At 46.2% G+C, this 17,818-nt stretch overlaps 1 protein-coding gene across 1 annotated transcript in view; it reads left to right on the top strand.

The window, feature by feature from the left end:
• DMRT1 (doublesex and mab-3 related transcription factor 1) overlaps positions 1-17,818 on the top strand; it is a 114,059-nt gene that overhangs the window by 29,889 nt on the left and 66,352 nt on the right. Inside the window, exon 3 of the mRNA XM_072735222.1 lies at positions 15,124-15,407. Within this exon, the coding sequence (XP_072591323.1) occupies positions 15,124-15,407 (284 nt within the window). The remainder of the gene's footprint in view (positions 1-15,123; positions 15,408-17,818) is intronic.

Raw genomic sequence — 17,818 nt, 5'->3', positions numbered from 1 at the left:
ACATGAAAATTCAGTTTCATGTAGGTGAGTATTTGGAAAAGGGAAAGAAGTTTGAATAGCCTTGTGCCTGTTTTCTGATACCGGACCAAAACTTAAAAGGTGATTTTTTTTTTCTTTAAAAGATCTTATTTATTTGAGAGAGAGCATGAGCAGGAAGGAGAGGGAGAGAGAACCTGAAGCAGACTACACTGAGAGCTCAGAGCTCCACTAGGGGCTTGATCTCACAACCACAAGATCATGACCTGAGCTGAAACCAGGAGTTAGACTCTCAACCAGCTGAGTCACTGCGGCGCCCCAGTGATAATTTCTTAAAGATTAGTGGTAGGGTGGAGTCTGAAACCCTGCTAATAAGCTGTTTGTTCTCTGATAAATTAAAATCCACTGGTCCATCTTACACTTTAAGACTGATTTATTTATTTTGAGAGAGAGAGTGGGGGTGGGTACAGATGGAGGCAGAGGGAGAGTGAGAATCCCAAGCAGCTTCTCCACTGAGCACAGAGCCCCAGTGCAGGGCTTACTGTCATGAACCTTAGACCATGGCCTGAGCTGAAATCAAGACTCGGATGCTCAACCAATGGAGCCACCCAGACGCCCACCATCATGCACTTTAAATGGATCTTTCACCCATGTATTATTTTGTAACGTCCCGCATTGGTCATTTGGAAAATAGTAGTTCATCGAGTTGTGCAACATCTTCCAAAAGTTGTCCTATTTCATTGCAAAATATCAGAAAAGTCCCATTCATGAATATCACTCTGATCTCGTCAAAGCAGTCTTCAGATTTGGGAAACTGTGGAGTGCACAGGGGCAGACACAGGTTTTCAAAAATTCTGATTTTTCCTTGAAAGCTCGAATTTGGGGCAATAAATACCGTCGGTGATTTTCCTTGAAGTGATGGTCTCACAGGCTGGCTTTGTTCCTTTTCAAGACATTGTCTGCCAGGTACCCAGGCCCCAGTAGCCATAGTTTGTCATCATTCTTTTGAGTATATAATGTTCCATTTAAAGAAAAAGCAGAGAGTATAGCTCTTCATTCATACATTTGCACAAAGTAACCTGTTCAAGGAAACCATCACCCTGGGGTTGCAGCAGAAGCACTTTATGAGTCTCTCCCACTTTGTTACAGGATATTAAAAAGGCTCCGGCAAAGGTAGAGATTTAATCAAGGTTTTTTTTTTTTCCCTGCTTCTTTTTTTTTTTTTTTAATTTTTATTTATTTATGATAGTCAGAGAGAGAGAGAGAGAGAGGCAGAGACACAGGCAGAGGGAGAAGCGGGCTCCATGCACCGGGAGCCCGATGTGGGATTCGATCCCGGGTCTCCAGGATCGTGCCCTGGGCCAAAGGCAGGCGCCAAACCGCTGCGCCACCCAGGGATCCCTCCCTGCTTCTTCAAGGGCATCTTAAGCAAGATTAGCATTTAAAAAATTTAAATTTTTTGGATGCCTGGGTGGCTCAGTGGTTGAGTATCTGCCTTTGGCTCAGGGCGTGACCCGTGGGTCCTGGGATCAAGTCCCGCATCAGGCTCCCCACAGGGAGCCTGCTTCTCCCTCTGCCCATGTCTCCGCCTCTCTCTGTGTGTGTCTTTCATGAATAAATAAATACAACCTTTAAAAAAATTTTAATTTTTTTAGTATTTTACAAAATAGAGTATTACAATGAGGACTGTCGGGAATCCAGCGAGCACCAGTGCAGTTAGGTGGGACTGGTGGATGTGTACAAAGATGGTTGTCCTCCTCCCCAGCCACCACCACCGCTTCCATGTGCAACTGTCAACACAGTGAAAAAGGTGAATAATATCCTCGAGTTACTGAGGAAGAAGTCCCTTTGACCTTCTAGATCCTTGACAGGGAGCTGTGGATGGGGCCTCCACTGCATTTTTGGAACTGCTGCGTGAAAGATGTGAGATGGGACCTTTCCTTATGAAAGTGCCAGCCTTTGGTGCGTTTAAGGCTGTGCTCAGACCGTGGCCCTGGTGTCATCCTGGTGGCCCTCTGGCGCTGGGTCCCCAGGTTGGTCTTCTAGCCAGAGGCTGCCCTGCAGTGGCTGAGGTGTGGCCTGGCCCCCAGTGCATTCTCCACCCACACCACCCCCTGCAGCCAAGGGGGGAACCAGGGCCACAGGGGCCCAGGCCTACTCAGCGTTGTTCTCCATGACCTGAAGCACCTACAAGACAAGTACTTCACTGAAAGAAACCCTGGATTGTTACAATGAAGGGGGTAGAATCTGGAGCTGAGCAAAAGCCCTGTGAAACAATATGATGACATTTACTTGTGTGGGTTTTTAAAAAGATTTTATTTATTTATTTGTGAGAGACAGAGGCAGAGACACAGGGAGAGTGAGAAGCAGACTCCGTGTGGGGAGCCCGATGCAGGACTCGATCCCAGGACCCCGGGATCACGACCTGAGCCACCCAAGTGCCACTCCGTCTTTATTTATTTCTTCATGTTTACCTAAGTGTCCACGCCCAAACTTCCCATCACCACCCGGGATCTGAAAGAGCAAAGACAAACACCTGGGATCCCATTTTTATTTATTTTTTCAGTAAATTTAAAAAAATTTAATGCTAGTTGGTTAACATCCAGTGCAGTATTGGTTTCCAGAGCAGCATTCAGTGGTTCATCACTTCATACAACACCCAGTGCCAGTGCTTGTCAGAAGTGCTCTCCTTAGTACCTATCCCCCATCCTGCCCATCCCCCCAACTCCCTCTGTGAAAGTCTTTTTTTTTTTTTTTTTTAAGATTTTATTTATTCATGAGAGACACAGAGATAGAGGCAGAGACATAAGCAGAAGGAGAAGCAGGCTCCCTGTGGGGAGCCCGATGTGAGACTCGATCCCGGGACCTCGGGATCACGACCTGAGCTGAAGGCAAACGCTCAATCACTGAGCCATCCAGGCGTCCCTGTGAAGATATTTTTAAAAGAAAATTACGAAAGACTAAATTCTGAACCTACAGGATGCTGGCTGGGAGCAAACTTGAGAACCGACACCCCTGTGTCCAACACCCTCGGCGGCCTAGTAGAAGACCCTGATGAAGATCATCCCCGCATTTGACGTTGTCGGAACACAATTCAGAGCAGGCCCGTTCACACCTCTTGTCACAAATGTCCCTAACTGAAAGCTTTCTCAGGGCAAGGGATGTTAAAAAGGGTGAGGACGGGATTCCCTGTAAGATCCCTTCTGGAATAGAGCACTGCCCGTCCTTCCTGTCTTCCCTGTCCCCTCCCACACCTGGGCCCTGCTGCTGGCCTGTTGGTGGCACTGGGACTCCCCCAGCCTGCTGGCACTGTTGACCGTCTCTGGTGCCTTGCCAGCGATAGAGACCTCTGAGCTGGCCTGAAGAGAGAAAACTCTCTTGATCACTGAGATAGGCTCTCATGGCCATGCACATTTTCTAGCAAAGTCAGAGAAATGGCATCCTCTCCATGTCTGACTACCTGTGCAGGCCAGCAGTTTTCCTGGGTGGCCCCAGGGAATTCTGAGGCACACACGGAGGGGATGTGGAAGGGGGAACACACGGACAGCAGGGAAGGGAGAGCAGAGGCCCCCGAGGCTAGGAAAGCAGGTCGGTGTGGGTGCAGGGGGGGCGGGTTGCCCGATGCCGTGCGCTGCTCTGTGGGACCACACAGTGAAGCCCGCGCTGTGAGTGCGTCTTTTCAGATCCGTTTGGGAGTCCTCCTTGGAGGAGAGTCTGAACTCCATCCTCCTCTGCCGGCCCAGCCTCCTTCTCCTCCTGCTGGCTGGAGATGCGTGCAGCTCTGTTGATGGGAGCCCTTTGTGATTCCTTGATTCCTCCCTGGTGCTCTTCTTCACCACAGAGAGAAGCTCCTTGAGGGCAGGGATTGACCGGCACGTGGGATGCAAGAGCACCCAGCCCCGGGAATTCCAAATAGACCAGGGTCAGCCACTTCACGCTGTCAGGAATCCTAAGGCAGAGAGTCGAGTGAAAGAGAAACAAGAAAGGAATTTTAGTGAGGCCAGCCTCGAAGACAACAGGCGAACATTTCAAAGACTGTCTCTAAAGTGTGGAAAATCCTTGCAGGGTGGTGGAGGGGTCCGTGCAGGTGGGCAATGAAGGTCAAGTGGATCATTGTCTTGGGGTCAGCCCCGCAGGGTGTTGCTGGCTCAGGACAGACCCTGTTGCTTGAGGGGATGGCAGCTTTAGTTCCAGTCTTGGGGAGGCTTGGCCCACAGGGTCTTTTGCCTGAGTTAAGAGGTAAGCCAGAAAGAACTTTTTTTTTTTTTTTTAAAGATTTTATTTATTCATGAGAGACACAGAGAGAGGCAGAGACACAGGCAGAGGGAGAAGCAGGCTCCCTGCGGAGGAGACCCCGATGCGGGACTCGATCCCAGGACCCCAGGATCACAGACAGTGAGCCATCCAGGTGGCCCAGAAAGAACTTAATCAGTTAGAAAGTTTGAGGTCCACGTGGAGGTCGCTGAAGCCCACTTTGAGGGTTTGCAGCACACAGTGGATATGTTTGCTCTTCAGTGGCCCCAGGCTGGCCTGTTTCACATTGTGGCCAACTCCCTTGGAAGGCCTTTTTGTCTTCATGATTCTCTATTTCCCCCATAAGTTCCTGCTTGGTTTCTTTGATGTGGTCACCCTCAGCAATCAGTATCTTCCTCCCTCTTCTCTCCCCCTCTCTCTGTCTCTCCAGATCCCTCTGCATCACACGTTGGTATTTTATAACCCCTTTTACCAAACCTGCTCCTGGCTCAAAAGACCAACCTCAGGTTTGTTCTGTTTTCAAAAGCCTTCACCCTAAGAAAACTGAATTTGGCAATTCCTCCAGGACCAAATTAGATTAAACAACAACAACAACACAACCCTTGGGAAAAGGGAGAAATTGGCTCAGACACATTCTATGCTTTGTGTACCAGGGTGACGTGAGTGAGCCATCGGCAGCAGAACATGTACTTGGAAGGTTGGACTTAATCTCGCCCTCCCTTTGCACGGTTTTTGTGTTTTGCCACAGCCTTGGCCCCACTCCGCTTCTGTGTGTCTGTCTCGGAGGGTCCCCTGCGAGTCCTTCAGCGTCCGGGACAACAGCCTGTGTGTCCCAAGGTCCCAGATGGGTCGTCTTGCACCCTGTGTTGAACGTGAACCATGTCTCCACCTGGGTGGTGACACCCCCTCGTTCATCATCCCAGGCACAGGTCAGGGAACAGTAGGCACGCTGCCACCTCTGAAGTCAGGCCTGTCGCTGCACTAGCACTGCTTTCCTGCTGAAATCCCACCTGTTCCCTCCTCAGGGGGCAAGCTTGTCTTGGAATTGTGTGAATGCTTAGAGGCTCCAGGGCTCAGTTCACAAGAAGCCTGTTCTCTCCAAGTCTCTCTCTAGGTTCTCCACTTGTGGGGGCGTCTCTCTGGGTTTCTCTGCTCTTCCTAAGTCTAGAAAGTGCCAGAAGCTGTTAATCTGGACATAGGGGCTGCCCTGCAGAGAAGAAAGTTAAAAGCAAGGAGCTGAGCAAGACTTCGGGTCCGAGGGAGGTACCCCCTGCCATCTTCCTGATTCCATGACATGTCATCAGTGATCACATGCTTAAAACCTTAATTTTCCTTAAAAATAAAAAGGAATAGAGAAAATGACTTAGACTTCTGTACCCATCTGACACTCAGCACAACATATTAGGTAGGTAATTTTGAGATCTCAGACTTAGCAGTGAATAATTTTGCCTGCTGGATAGCTCCTAAAACCAGAGGCTTAGGGACGCCTGGGTGGCTCAGCGGTTGAGTGTCTGCCTTTAGCTCTGGGTGTGATCCCAGGATCCTGGGATCGAGTCACACATCGGGTTCCCTGCAGGGAGCCTGCTTCTCCCTCTGCCTCTGTCTCTGCCTCTCTTTCTAGGTCTCTCATGAATAAATAAATAAATCCTAAAACACAGAGGCTAAGTAGGACAGGGACCGTGCAAGGCATGGGACCACATAGAAAAATAAAACCTGGTCTACATAAATTAACGGATCACCTGAGATCGCTGGGAATCATAAATAGTCTTACTATTTGCAGACTGTTAATTCTGGTTTTTCTACGCGCTCTTTCATAGTAGAAACGGGGTTTGGTTTTGTCATTATAAAAAGAGTCTGGCTCTTGGTTTGAATGTAAAGGACTCAAAGTGCAACGACTCTGGGAATCTTGACAGTAGGGAAGAGTACAGAAAAAAAATCCTTCACCTACCTTCAAATGAATTACTGGTTAACTACTATTAATATGCCACATGCCTGGAGACGAGCATATAACACTGCAAGATCAATATGGGTATTTATCATGTGTGGGTATCGATCTCTCAGGAAGAAGTGAATCATATTTCACGCTGCATATGTTAGTGCAAAGAAAGTAGCAGAGGGATTGGGAAGCCTTATCAAAGACCTGGACGTGTGGAAGGTAAAGGTGCAGAGCCACAGACATGAGCACTGAAACAGAAGGGGATCAAGTCCATAGGCCTCCATTAGATGAATGCTGCTGGTCATTTTTCCAGACACATACTCTTCTAGTTCCTCCTTGCTTTCTTAGTTGTTGAACCCAGGCTGGCTGACCTTTCTTTCTTCCAGCACAAATTAATAACTGTACCAGTAATAAATACCAGCACTTAAGACGTCTGACACCATCCTTCCACTGGCATCTTTGGCAGAGGACCCAGAGGTTGGCAATTTGTACAAGGACCACTGATTAAGAACACTACATTCTCCCGGGAAAACACATGTTGTTGTGTTTTCTGTTATTACTAATAACATTCTTTTTTAAGATTGTATTTATTTATTCATGAGAGACACAGGCAGAGGGAGAAGCAGGCTCCCTATGGGGAGCCCAATGTGGGACTCGATCCCAGGACCCCAGGATCACGACCTGAGCTGAAGGCAGATGCTCAACCACTGAGCCACTCAGGTACCCCACTAATATCTTTCTTAAGTCATCTTGGCCCATGTTTATTCTAGAAAATGAAACAGTGAGACCCAGCTTAAGAATTTTCAGCAAACTCAAAAAAACAACAACAAAAAAGGAATTTTCAGCAAACTCATTAAGATGTTTCCGCTGTCTTTGTGCTTCATCGTCCTGGCCATGCAGCTAAAATGTCCCCGTCACAGTGTGTGTCAGGCTTGGGGGTGGGCAGGAGGAAATCATGGCGTTTAGCTCAGGTTTGCAGAGCCAGTTGTCAATATTTACATTTTTCCCCCTATGACTCAGAAAAGGGTTAGGAATAGCCTATGAAGAGTTTGTACATGGGGAACCACTTTTCAAATATATATATACATGTACATTTCAAATTGTGTATGGTTAGTTTACATATCCTGTGGTTTAGGAATTGTAAATCTTACCTTTGGGTTTATTGCCAATTAGTAGTGACACTTGGCCTAACTTACCAGCTTTGGCCAAGTCCCTGTGTTCAACAGAACGTCTCTAGTTACTCTTTTGGGAATTATGCCATAGCAGAGATTGGAAAGGTGGCGTGTTCTGCTTCTGTTCTTAATCTTTCTCAGCCTGGGAGCAGTGTGTTCCTTCTCAGGCTTGAGTGTCACATGATCGCTCAGCAGTTGAACTAAGGTCTAATAGGGGAGCGGGGTGGCTTCCCTGGGTCTTGGGTGCCAACTGTCAGCAGTGTAACCTGGCTGTTTGAGGGGAATGCCCACAACACAGATGTGCCAGTGATTTCCATGCAGTTCTTTTTTTCCTCCATTACTGCAGCCTGCCTGTACAAGCTCGTAATTACCTCTCCAGGCCTAGAGTATTGAAAGAACCTAACATACAGACACCTGGGTGGCTCAGTTGGTTGAGCAACCGTCTTCGGCTCAGGTCATGATCCCAGGGCTCTGGGATCGAGCCCTGCATCTAGCTCCCTGCTCAGCGGGGAGTGTGGTTTTCCTTCCCCACTGCTCATGCATGTTCTCTCTCTCTCTCAAATAAATAAAATATTTTTTAAAAAACGAAGAGCCTTGGGTTCCTTGGGTGGCGCAGCGGTTTGGCGCCTGCCTTTGGTCCAGGGCACGATCCTGGATACCCGGGATCGAATCCCATGTCGGGCTCCCGGTGCATGGAGCCTGCTTCTCCCTCTGCCTGTGTCTCTGCCTCTCTCTCTCTCACTGTGTGCCTATCATAAGTAAATTTTTAAAAATTAAAAAAAAACCAAAGAGCCTAATATATGCTAGCCTACAGACCATATATGCATATACAGAATATACTGTTCTGGTGTAGCCTATTTTCCTGCCTCTTTATTTCTCCTAGATGTGTCTTTTGTGCTTAGATCAATTTTCCTAAAACATCTTTATGTTACTCCCTCACTCTGAACACCTTCATTGATTCCCTGTAGCTTGAGAAGAAACCAGAAGTCCTTGGTTGGCATCCATATTCAAGGCCTTCCACAATTTGAGCCAATATAACCTCCCATTGTCAGCATCTCTGGGCCCTTGAGGTGAAATCTGTACTCCAGCCAGGCTCATCGGGTCATGGTCCCTGCAATACTACTTGTGTTTCTCTTCCTTCATGACACTGTTGCTATCATTCTCTTGAGTGTGTCCCCATGCCATCATGTCTAAGTCACCTCCATTCTAGCTCCTGGCTCCACTTTTGCTGATGGTAATAACATCCACCTGTACTGCCATTGTGGCAGTGAGTTGAATGCTTTGTATGTTTCTCAGTCTGTACCTGTTTTCCTAAGTAGATAGCACACTTTAAAAAATATATATATTTGAGAGAGAGAGAGAGAGAGAGACAGCGGGCAAGAGTGAGAGAGAGAGCATGACTGGTGGGGAAGAGTGAGCAGGGGGAGAGGGAGAAGCAGACTCCTCGCTTAGCTGGAAGCTGGATGCAGGACTCCACCCCAGGACTCTTAGATCATGACCTGAGCTGAAGGCAGATGCGTAACCAACTAAGCCACTCAGGCACCCTAGATGGCACAGTTTTTTTTTTTTTTTAAGATTTTATTTATTTATTCATGAGAGACACAGAGAGAGAGAGAGAGAGAGAGAGAGAGAGAGGCAGAGACACAGGCAGAGGGAGAAGCAGGCTCCATACAGGGAGCCCCACACGGGACTCGATCCCGAGTCTCCAGGATCAGGCCCTCGGCTGAAGGCGGCGCTAAACTGCTGAGCCACCCGGGCTGCCAGATAGCTGGCACAGTTTTAAGAAGAAACAAATGAAACATTTTGAATATTTCTTTGTGCCTTTTACAACTAAAGCGAAGCTTTGGACGTAGTCCTAGGATAAGCAATGAATGAATCAAATATAAATACAAAAATACAATTTAAGGTCAAGAATAAATAATTTTTATATTACCCGCTCCTCTTGCTTCTCCAGAAGCCCTGTGTAGAATATTAAAGTTTTTCCAAAGGGAATCAGTGCTCAAATACTTGAACTAAGCCTTTGTGGTTAGCATAAATGCAGAAAGCCTGGGTGTAGGCCTTGAGGAGAAGAACTGTTTGGCAGCAGTAAACACACAGCTTATGATCTGAGCTTTATGGTGATTTTGGTAGAAGTGGTATTTATTTGCATGCGCTTGTTTGATAGCCGGTCAGGAGTGTCCCATTAATGCAGTCAGGGGGTCATGTTTTTAGGAATAACTTATGGAGCAGTTGCTTTGAATCTTTAAAGTAGACCAGTGATTCTCAATCTTTGAGTGCGTTGGAGCCTTCTGAGGGCTTTGTTAAAGCTCAAGACTGCTGGGCCCAGCCCCTCAATATTTCTGATTCACAGGTCTGTGGTGGGGTCTGAGAGTGTGCATTTCTGCAAGTTCCCAGGTAGTGCTGACGCTGCGGATGGAAGGACCACACTCTGAGTACCTCTGGATCAGACACCTGCCGTTTGATGGATGTTTATTTCAACCTTGGGAAATTCCCATGTACACATAGCATGCACATAAAGGCTGGGAGTCATAAAGCTGTTTTTAACATTGACCAAGAGTTTTGATGTGAACTTGAAAATGAAATGTGTGATTTATAAAATACAGTGTTTGATAGTTCCACATGTCCCTAGACTTTTATAAAATGTCGCTTTTTCTTTTTTTCTTTAAAAGGGGGGTGGAGAGGTTGGGGAGGGAAAGAGAAAGAATCTTAAGCAGGCTCCATGCCCAGCACAAGGCTCGATCTCACAACCCTGAGATCATGACATGGGCCGAAGTAAAGAATTGGACGCCTGAGTGACTGAGCCACCCAGGCACCCCTACAATGTCATTTTTTTTTAGATTTGTTTATTTATTTATTCATTAGAGAGAGAGAGAGAGAGAGAGAGAGAGGCAGAGACACAGGAGGAGGGAAAAGCAGGCTCCATGCCGGGAGCCTGACGTGGGACTGGATCCCGGGACTCCAGGATTGCACCCTGGGCCAAAGGCAGGTGCTAAACCACTGAGCCACCCAGGGAATCCCCTACAATGTCATTTTTTTGAGAGTGCTTAAACATTTTAGGATTAGAAATATTTAGGCATCTCTTCTTAAAGAGCTCAAATGATTTTTCTTATTTAAATACTGGTATGAAATAAAACTTTTCCAACGTATATCTTAATTTATTCTTAAAAGCTCAGTATAATTTGAGAGAAATAAAATATGGGTAAGTGGGAAAGCCATGGCATCATTAGCTAATTACAGTCTGCTGTAGCAAAACAAATCTTGCTCTGACCTGATACAGCATTTCATTTGAGGCTCACTGTGCCATTTGTTCAAGCCATCCTCTTGTTACCTTGAGAATTATTACAGACTTCATTTTGTTGCTGGATAAAACTGAGACCTGATAAAAGGTTCTGACTAGGGTTGTGATGCAGGAATTCATGAACCTTTATCCTAATCTTAGAGTGCTGGTGTCCTTGGGCTTCTGTTTAACTCTTTACCTACTAATGTATTTTTTTTTTCTTTATTGAAAACATTGCTTTTAAAGGGCAGGTCGTGAGGGGTATCCACTTTTTCCCACTGCAGGGTTAGGGATGAGCATGAAAAATGCCTTTCTGAGTGTCTGTGAGATTGTATATGGATGTCCCACCAATGCTGGTGACCGAGCGGTTAAGAATATGTCATTTACGGCCTATCCAATAAAGAGCTAGTATCAAAATCTATGGAGAACTTATCAAACTCAACACCGAAAAACCAGTCAAGAAAAGGGCACCAGAAATGAACAGACATTTCTTCAGAGAAGACATACAAATGGCCAACAGCCAACATGAAAAAATGTTCAACATCACTCAGCATAGGGGAAATACAAATCAAGACCACAATGAGATACCACCTCACTCCAGTCAGAATGGGTAAAATGAACAACTCCGGAAACAACAGATGTTGGCAAGGATGCAGAGAAAGGGGAATCCTTCTACACTGTTGGTGAGAATGCAAACTGCAGCCACTCTGGAAAACAGTATGGAGGTTTCTCAGAAAGTTAAAAATAAAACTACCTTACGACCCAGCAGTTGCACTACTAGGTATTTACCAAAAAGATATAAACCTAGTGATTCGAAGGGACACCTGCACCCCAGTGTTTATGGCAGCAGTGTCCACAGTAGTCCACAAATTATGAAAAGAGCCCAGATGTCCATTGACAGATGAATGGATCAAGAAAATGTGGTGTAGGGATGCCTGGGTGGCTCAGTGGTTGAGCATCTGCCTTCAGCTCAGGTCATGATCCCAGGGTCCTGGGTCCTATGTGATTGAGTCCTGCATCAGGTTCCCCACAGGGAGGAGCTTCTCCCTCTGCCTATGTTTCTGCCTCTCTCTCTGTGTCTCTCATGAATAAATAAATACATAAATAAATACGATGTGGTATATACACACAATAGAATATTACTCACCCATCAAAAAGAATGAAATCTTACCATTTGCCACAGCGTGGATAGAACTTGAGGGTGCTACACTAATAAGCAAGATAAGTCAGCAGAGAAAGATAATTATATATGATCTCACGCATATGGGATTTAAGAAACAAAATAGATGGACATGGGGGAAGGCAAGGAAAAATAAGATAAAAACAGAAGGAGGCAAACTGTAAAAGACTCTTAATTCTAGAAAACAAGCTGAGAGTCACTTGAGGGGAGGTGAATAGGGGGTTGGGGTTCCTGGGTGACGGGCATTAAGGAGGACGCATGATTTCATGAGCACTGGGTGTTTATGCAACTAATGAATCACTAAATTCTACCCCTGAAACTAATAATACACTGTATTTTAACTAAATGGAATTCAAATTAAAAAAAATTTAAAGCATATGTCATTTGTTCCTTTTCTGATTTAAACATCTATATAATTTGGCATTTTTGCAAAATTTGGATTGCTTATGTGTAATCAGGAAAACAGTGAAGACACAATATTAAACACAAAAGAATTAGCTACTGAAAACCACCTGTTAATGCCATGAAATTGGTGTTTAAAATAAGAAAAAGTAGGGAAGTTCAGGAGGAGAGAATGCATGTGTGCCTTCTCCGGGTGCAGTGTAGAATAGTGGAGTTGGAATTTCTCATCTCATTATCTAGGAAAAGGAGAGAAGAAAGAAAAGAAAGTGTCTGCCTTTGGCTCAGGTTGTGATCTCAGGGTCCTGGGATGGAGACCTGAGTCGGGAGTCGGACTCCCTGCTCAGTGGGGAGTCTGCTGGTCCCTGACTTGTGCTCCCTCTCTCAAATAAATAAAATCTTTAAAAAAAAAAAAATGAGGCCGTGAAAATACTTTCTGGAGCTTGTCCCCATTTTATGTTTTTAAATCTTTTTGTGTATTTTTATATTTTTTTTCTTTCTCCTTCCACATTCAGCCAGCCGACACTCTGAGCACCTGCTCTGGGCCACGTGTCGACTGCAGAATTTCTGTCCACTGGCTTCTCCAGGCTTACATATGCTCAACCCTTCTCTGTGGTTTAAAAGTGAAATAACACCTTCTTACTCCTTGGAGCTTCTGTGTCTTCCTCACATTTATTTCGATGCCTGGCTACTTGGAAAACCATTACGGCATGGGGGTCCCTGCTGCAGATGCTCACTGCTGGGTGTCCAGCAGTGTGCTGGGTACAGGGATGCACAAGCGAGCCCCGCGGCACGGGCCTGCCTGCTGTATCTACATTCCAGCCAGGAGAAGGTTCTTGGCTGTTCTGGAGGCTCATCTGCTATTTCCTCCTTGATCTCTGGCAAGTTGCAGCTCCTTCCACTAGAAAAAGCCACATGATCCTGAAGACCTGGTCCTCAGCTGGTCTTTTCCATAATGGATTTGCTTGATCTCTTAGCAGCGATTGACAAGGCATCCCCGGCCGCTCCAGGATCCACATCAGCGGTGGCCTGTGTGACATATTGTTCTCTCCTCGGGCTGCACCCAGGCTCCCTTCTCTTCTCCCAGAACACACTCTTTTGTTACAACTCCCTCCTCATCTCCCCAGAGGCAGCCAGAACCTTCTGGGCTCCTGGGTCTCCACTGTCCGCCCCTCCTCTGCCAGAAGTGTGCTTTCTCACCCTTGCTTGTAGCCTTCATAGGCCTCCCAGGTCTCCACCATTCAGCAGAACACAGGCCTCCCTCTCCTTTGGCACCAGGCTTTTCCCTCCACCCCCCTCCATCCGCCTCCCTGCCTCCTCTTGCCTCCTCCTTCTGATGTCCTGCCAGCCCCTCCAGTTCTATTGAGTTACGTCTCCCCGTCCATGGCATAGGCTCCTCAGTCCTGGTTGCAGGCCTGCTGTGTCTTCGCTTGTCCTAAGATTGCCACCAGGTAAATCGCTCCAGAACACAGGTATGACCCTGAAATCCTCCCAGGTCCTGCCACACCCTGCAGGGTCAGGAGGGTTGGGTGAAGGCTTCTCCACCCCTTGCTCCAGCTCTGCCTCTCCTCCCCGCACCCCAGCCAGTTCTCCAACCCCACCTCCCTGTCCAGCACTTCCCAACTCTACTACATTCCTGCTCCCATTGCTTTGTCCTTGCTGTCCTTCTGTCAGCACTCTTGTTCGCTTTTTTCATCTCTTTTCTGCTCCTCCATGAAAGTGCAGCTGGGGTGCAGTTTTACCCCAGAGATCTCTCTGATCCTTTCTAGGATGCAGGTCATCTTTCCAGCCTTTGGATTTCCATAAAACATATGGGTCTTCCAGTGTTATGTGATAATCCTTGCTGCTATTTATAATCCCATCACATGTTTCACCCTAGATGGTAGACTTCCTGGGAGGGGGCATCCTGACGCTTGCAGCCATTTCAGGTACCTGGACCTACTCTTTGAACATTGTTTCATGGATGTCCATTGGAGAGATGACTGAGAAGTCTGCTTGTTTATTGGAATCGACAGTTTTAAAATCTAGACCCAGGGTTGAGAAATTACAGCCTTCAGGCAGCTTCAGCCCACTGCTTGTGCTTGTCAATAAAGTTTTATTGGAAACACAACCACTCAGCGACCTGGACGTTCTGCAGTTGAATGGTTCACAGCCTGAAATGGTGACTAACTGACCTTTTACAGAAGAAGTTTGTCTACCCTCGGTATATACCATTGTCCAGACTTGTAAAGGATACAGTATCAGCTGTGGAAGGAAGTGAAAGAAACAATGTTTATTTAAACTCCTAGCCTTTTGCTTTGGCTCTTTGACATATCTTTGTGACTACCATAGTTAGGGCCCTGGGATTTTTCTATTACGTTATTTAAAGTGAAGTACGATTAATTTTGTTGTAAAAATGATGCGGATGGCCAAATTAGCTAGATTTGATCTCTAATTTCTTAACATTAGGACTACTTGGGTAGAAGTTAGACCTGGTCAAACTTTAGGTTACTAATGTTTTTGTCATTCTCAGTAAAAATCACCAGCAAGGGTCTGCCAGCTGTGTCGTGAGTTATACCAGCCCTAGAAACTGGTCCTTGGGGGATCCCTGGGTGGCTCAGCGGTGTTAGAGCCTGCCTTCGGCCCAGGGCATGGTCCTGGAGTCCTGGGATGGAGTCCCACGTCGGGCTCCCTGCGTGGAGCCTGCTTCTCCCTCTGCCTGTGTCTCTCTCTGTGTCTCATGAATAAATAAATAAAATCTTTAAAAAAAAAAAAAAAAAAAAAAAGAGAAAGTAGCTGGTCCTTTATTTTGGCCCTAGGAGGAAGCAGCTCAATTCAGTGCCTTGCTCTGCCCCTTTGCAGATGAGGAAGGCCGTAGGTTGCCATTAGAGCTGAAGTTTTGTGGATCTCCACATTAACACCATATGGTCTTTTTTTTTTTTCTTTCTAGAGGGACGCATGGTCATCCAGGATATTCCTGCCGTCACCAGCAGAGGGCACGTGGAGAACACACCTGACCTGGTCTCTGACTCCACCTACTACAGCAGCTTTTACCAGCCTTCTCTGTTTCCTTACTACAACAATCTGTACAACTACCCGCAGTACTCCATGGCCTTGGCTGCTGATTCCTCTTCTGGAGACGTGGGAAGCCCCCTCGGGGGGTCCCCTGTGAAGAACAGCCTTCGGAGCCTCCCAGCACCTTACGTGCCTGGTCAGACAGGAAACCAGTGGCAGGTAAGAGGTTATCCAGAGCGACTGGATAGGTCAGGAGCACACATGGACAGACATATCACCAGTGCAGCACACATGTGTGTACCCGTTATGCCAAAGGTGTAAAAAAAAAAAAAAAAGTTCACTGTTTCGTGATATCATGCGACCCCAGAGGCTGGCTGCAGGAACTGTGAAGGAGGATGCATGTACGGGTTTGCATTTTGGCAATTTTACTTTTCTCATTTTTCACTCTCATTTTGCATAAATACCCAGCTGGCTGGAGTCAGATTCACCAAGGGCTCACTGTGCGAGGTCTCATCACCTCCAGGCTCACTCCTAGTTTCTTTGAGCAGTTTAGAACGTTCTGGATGCAGCCTTCTGCGTGGCAGTAATCTTAGTGATGAATTTGCACCCTGGGAGGGCAAAGTGTCATCATCTATGTGTTTGCATGGAAGCAAGGTAAGAAAAGGAATGAGGTCACTGTCATTCTGTGCAAGATTGGGTTTTTGTTTTTTGTTTTTGTTTTGTTTTTTTTGTTTTTGTTTTTTTAGCTGAGAATGAATGTCCTTAATCATACTCTTAGTGTGCAATCAGCAGCTTTTAAATTAACATCTGGGGTAAAACTAAGCATTTTGCATTGTCAGGGAAGGAGCATTTTTCTAGAGCTGTAAAGCTCCCTCAGATTTAACCATTTCTATCATGGAGTATGTTGGGTAGGAGATAGAAGTGCTGAAAGCATTCCCAGGCTGGGTCACCAAGCTGCGGGAGTGTGGACACATGAGTGATTGCATGCACCACCTCCAAGCCCCCTTCTGACCTTCAGATGAGAGAACTATTCTTACTTTGGGTACATTTGCCAGCTCAGCTCAGGCTTTGTCAACTGGGCTTTGATTCCAATACAAGGGGACAGATGTATTTGGGGGTTTAGGGCAAATCTTTGACCTTCTATTACCCACTTTAAAAGAAAAAAAAAGTGAGTTGAAATTTTCCTGTGAGCAGTTCTATTCCATTTTGTATTTTTTAGGTGTGGGGATGTTCTTAATATTCAAGCCACCCCACTTTTTGGATTCTCTCACTACCCTTAGGGATCAGACTTCTTCAACCTGTTCATATGTTTGCCTTAATCTACTGGGCTACATGTTTTCATAAGTTTTCCATACATTTTATTTTTAGAATCATACTTTAAAAAAAAGATTTTATTTATTTCTCCATGAGACACATGCCGAGAGGGGCAGAATCATAGGTAGAGGGAGAAGCAGGCTCTCTGCGGGGAGCCCGGTGTAGGACTTGATCCCAGGACCCCGGGATCATGATCTGAGCCGAAGGCAGACACTCAGCCACTGAGCCATTCAGGCGTCCCCAGAATCATAAACTTTTTAAAAAGAGACTTTTAAAGCATTATGGGTGTGAGAACTCAGAATAACATGGTCGTAGAGGAACTGCAGTGATTTATGAATCTTCAGCCTGGACCACTACAAGCCGCTCGAAGTGCCAGTTGGATATTATTATTGGGGGTAGGTTTTAGGTTGATTTTTATCAGAGACTCTCCTCTCTGAAAGGAGAAAGAAGTCTCCTGTAATTCTGAAAACGAAAAACAAAAAAAAAAAAATGCACATCCTGTAGATTCCCAGGAAGCAGGACTTACTTTTGAAGCATCCTGGTTTTCCGGCTCCTTCCAGGGTTTAAGAATAAAGTAGGAAGGTGAACCTGTTGGCTTATGAGAAAAAAGATGAGAAAAAAATCTTTAGTGTTTTCTGAAAGAAAGCCAGCAAGATCATGATCAGCTTTACAGTAGGGTCGAACATGTCCTCCTACTTTGTCAGAATCTTTCAGCAGGTGTATGATGGCAGATGGCCTATGATGCTGGACACACTAATGTTTCTTACTCCACCTGGAAAGCGTGGAAAGGGCATCGCAGAGGTCGTGGGTTTCCTTGGAGGTCTCTAACCAAGTCCTCCCTCTGAGGGACAGCCAGGAGGAGACGGGCTCTCTCAGCCACCCTCCTTGCCTGATCTTGGAGAGATGTCTCAGGTGCTGTGGGTGAAGAGCGAGTTCCTTGAGGGCAAGTTCCTGCACCCTCTCCTTTGCTGCACCATCTGTCCAGCAGGTGGGAGGGAGAATCTTTCCCAAACTTTCTTAGTCCTTTGGGGACCGGCAGTTTGGATGCTGTTTGCACTGTCTCTGGCAACACCACTTACAGAGAGGTGTCCCTGCTTAGCCGCCCAGGAGAGGTGCCAAGACATCATTTAATACATGAGTTTGTTTTCCCAGAAGGCTGGGCTTAAGAGTTTTTTTTTTTTTCTTCTCCAGTCGCCGTTGGCAATCTATTCTCACATAACAAATTATTTTGCAGAAATAGATCTCTCTCTGCTACTGTAGTGGAAGTCCATTCCTCTTAGTAAGTAATAGCGCCAGGAATGACAGCTAGCATTTCC

This window comes from Vulpes vulpes, chromosome 1 (genome assembly GCF_048418805.1).
Source record: "Vulpes vulpes isolate BD-2025 chromosome 1, VulVul3, whole genome shotgun sequence".
Taxonomy (NCBI): Eukaryota; Metazoa; Chordata; class Mammalia; order Carnivora; family Canidae; genus Vulpes; species Vulpes vulpes.
This window is presented reverse-complemented; position numbering and strand designations above follow the sequence as displayed.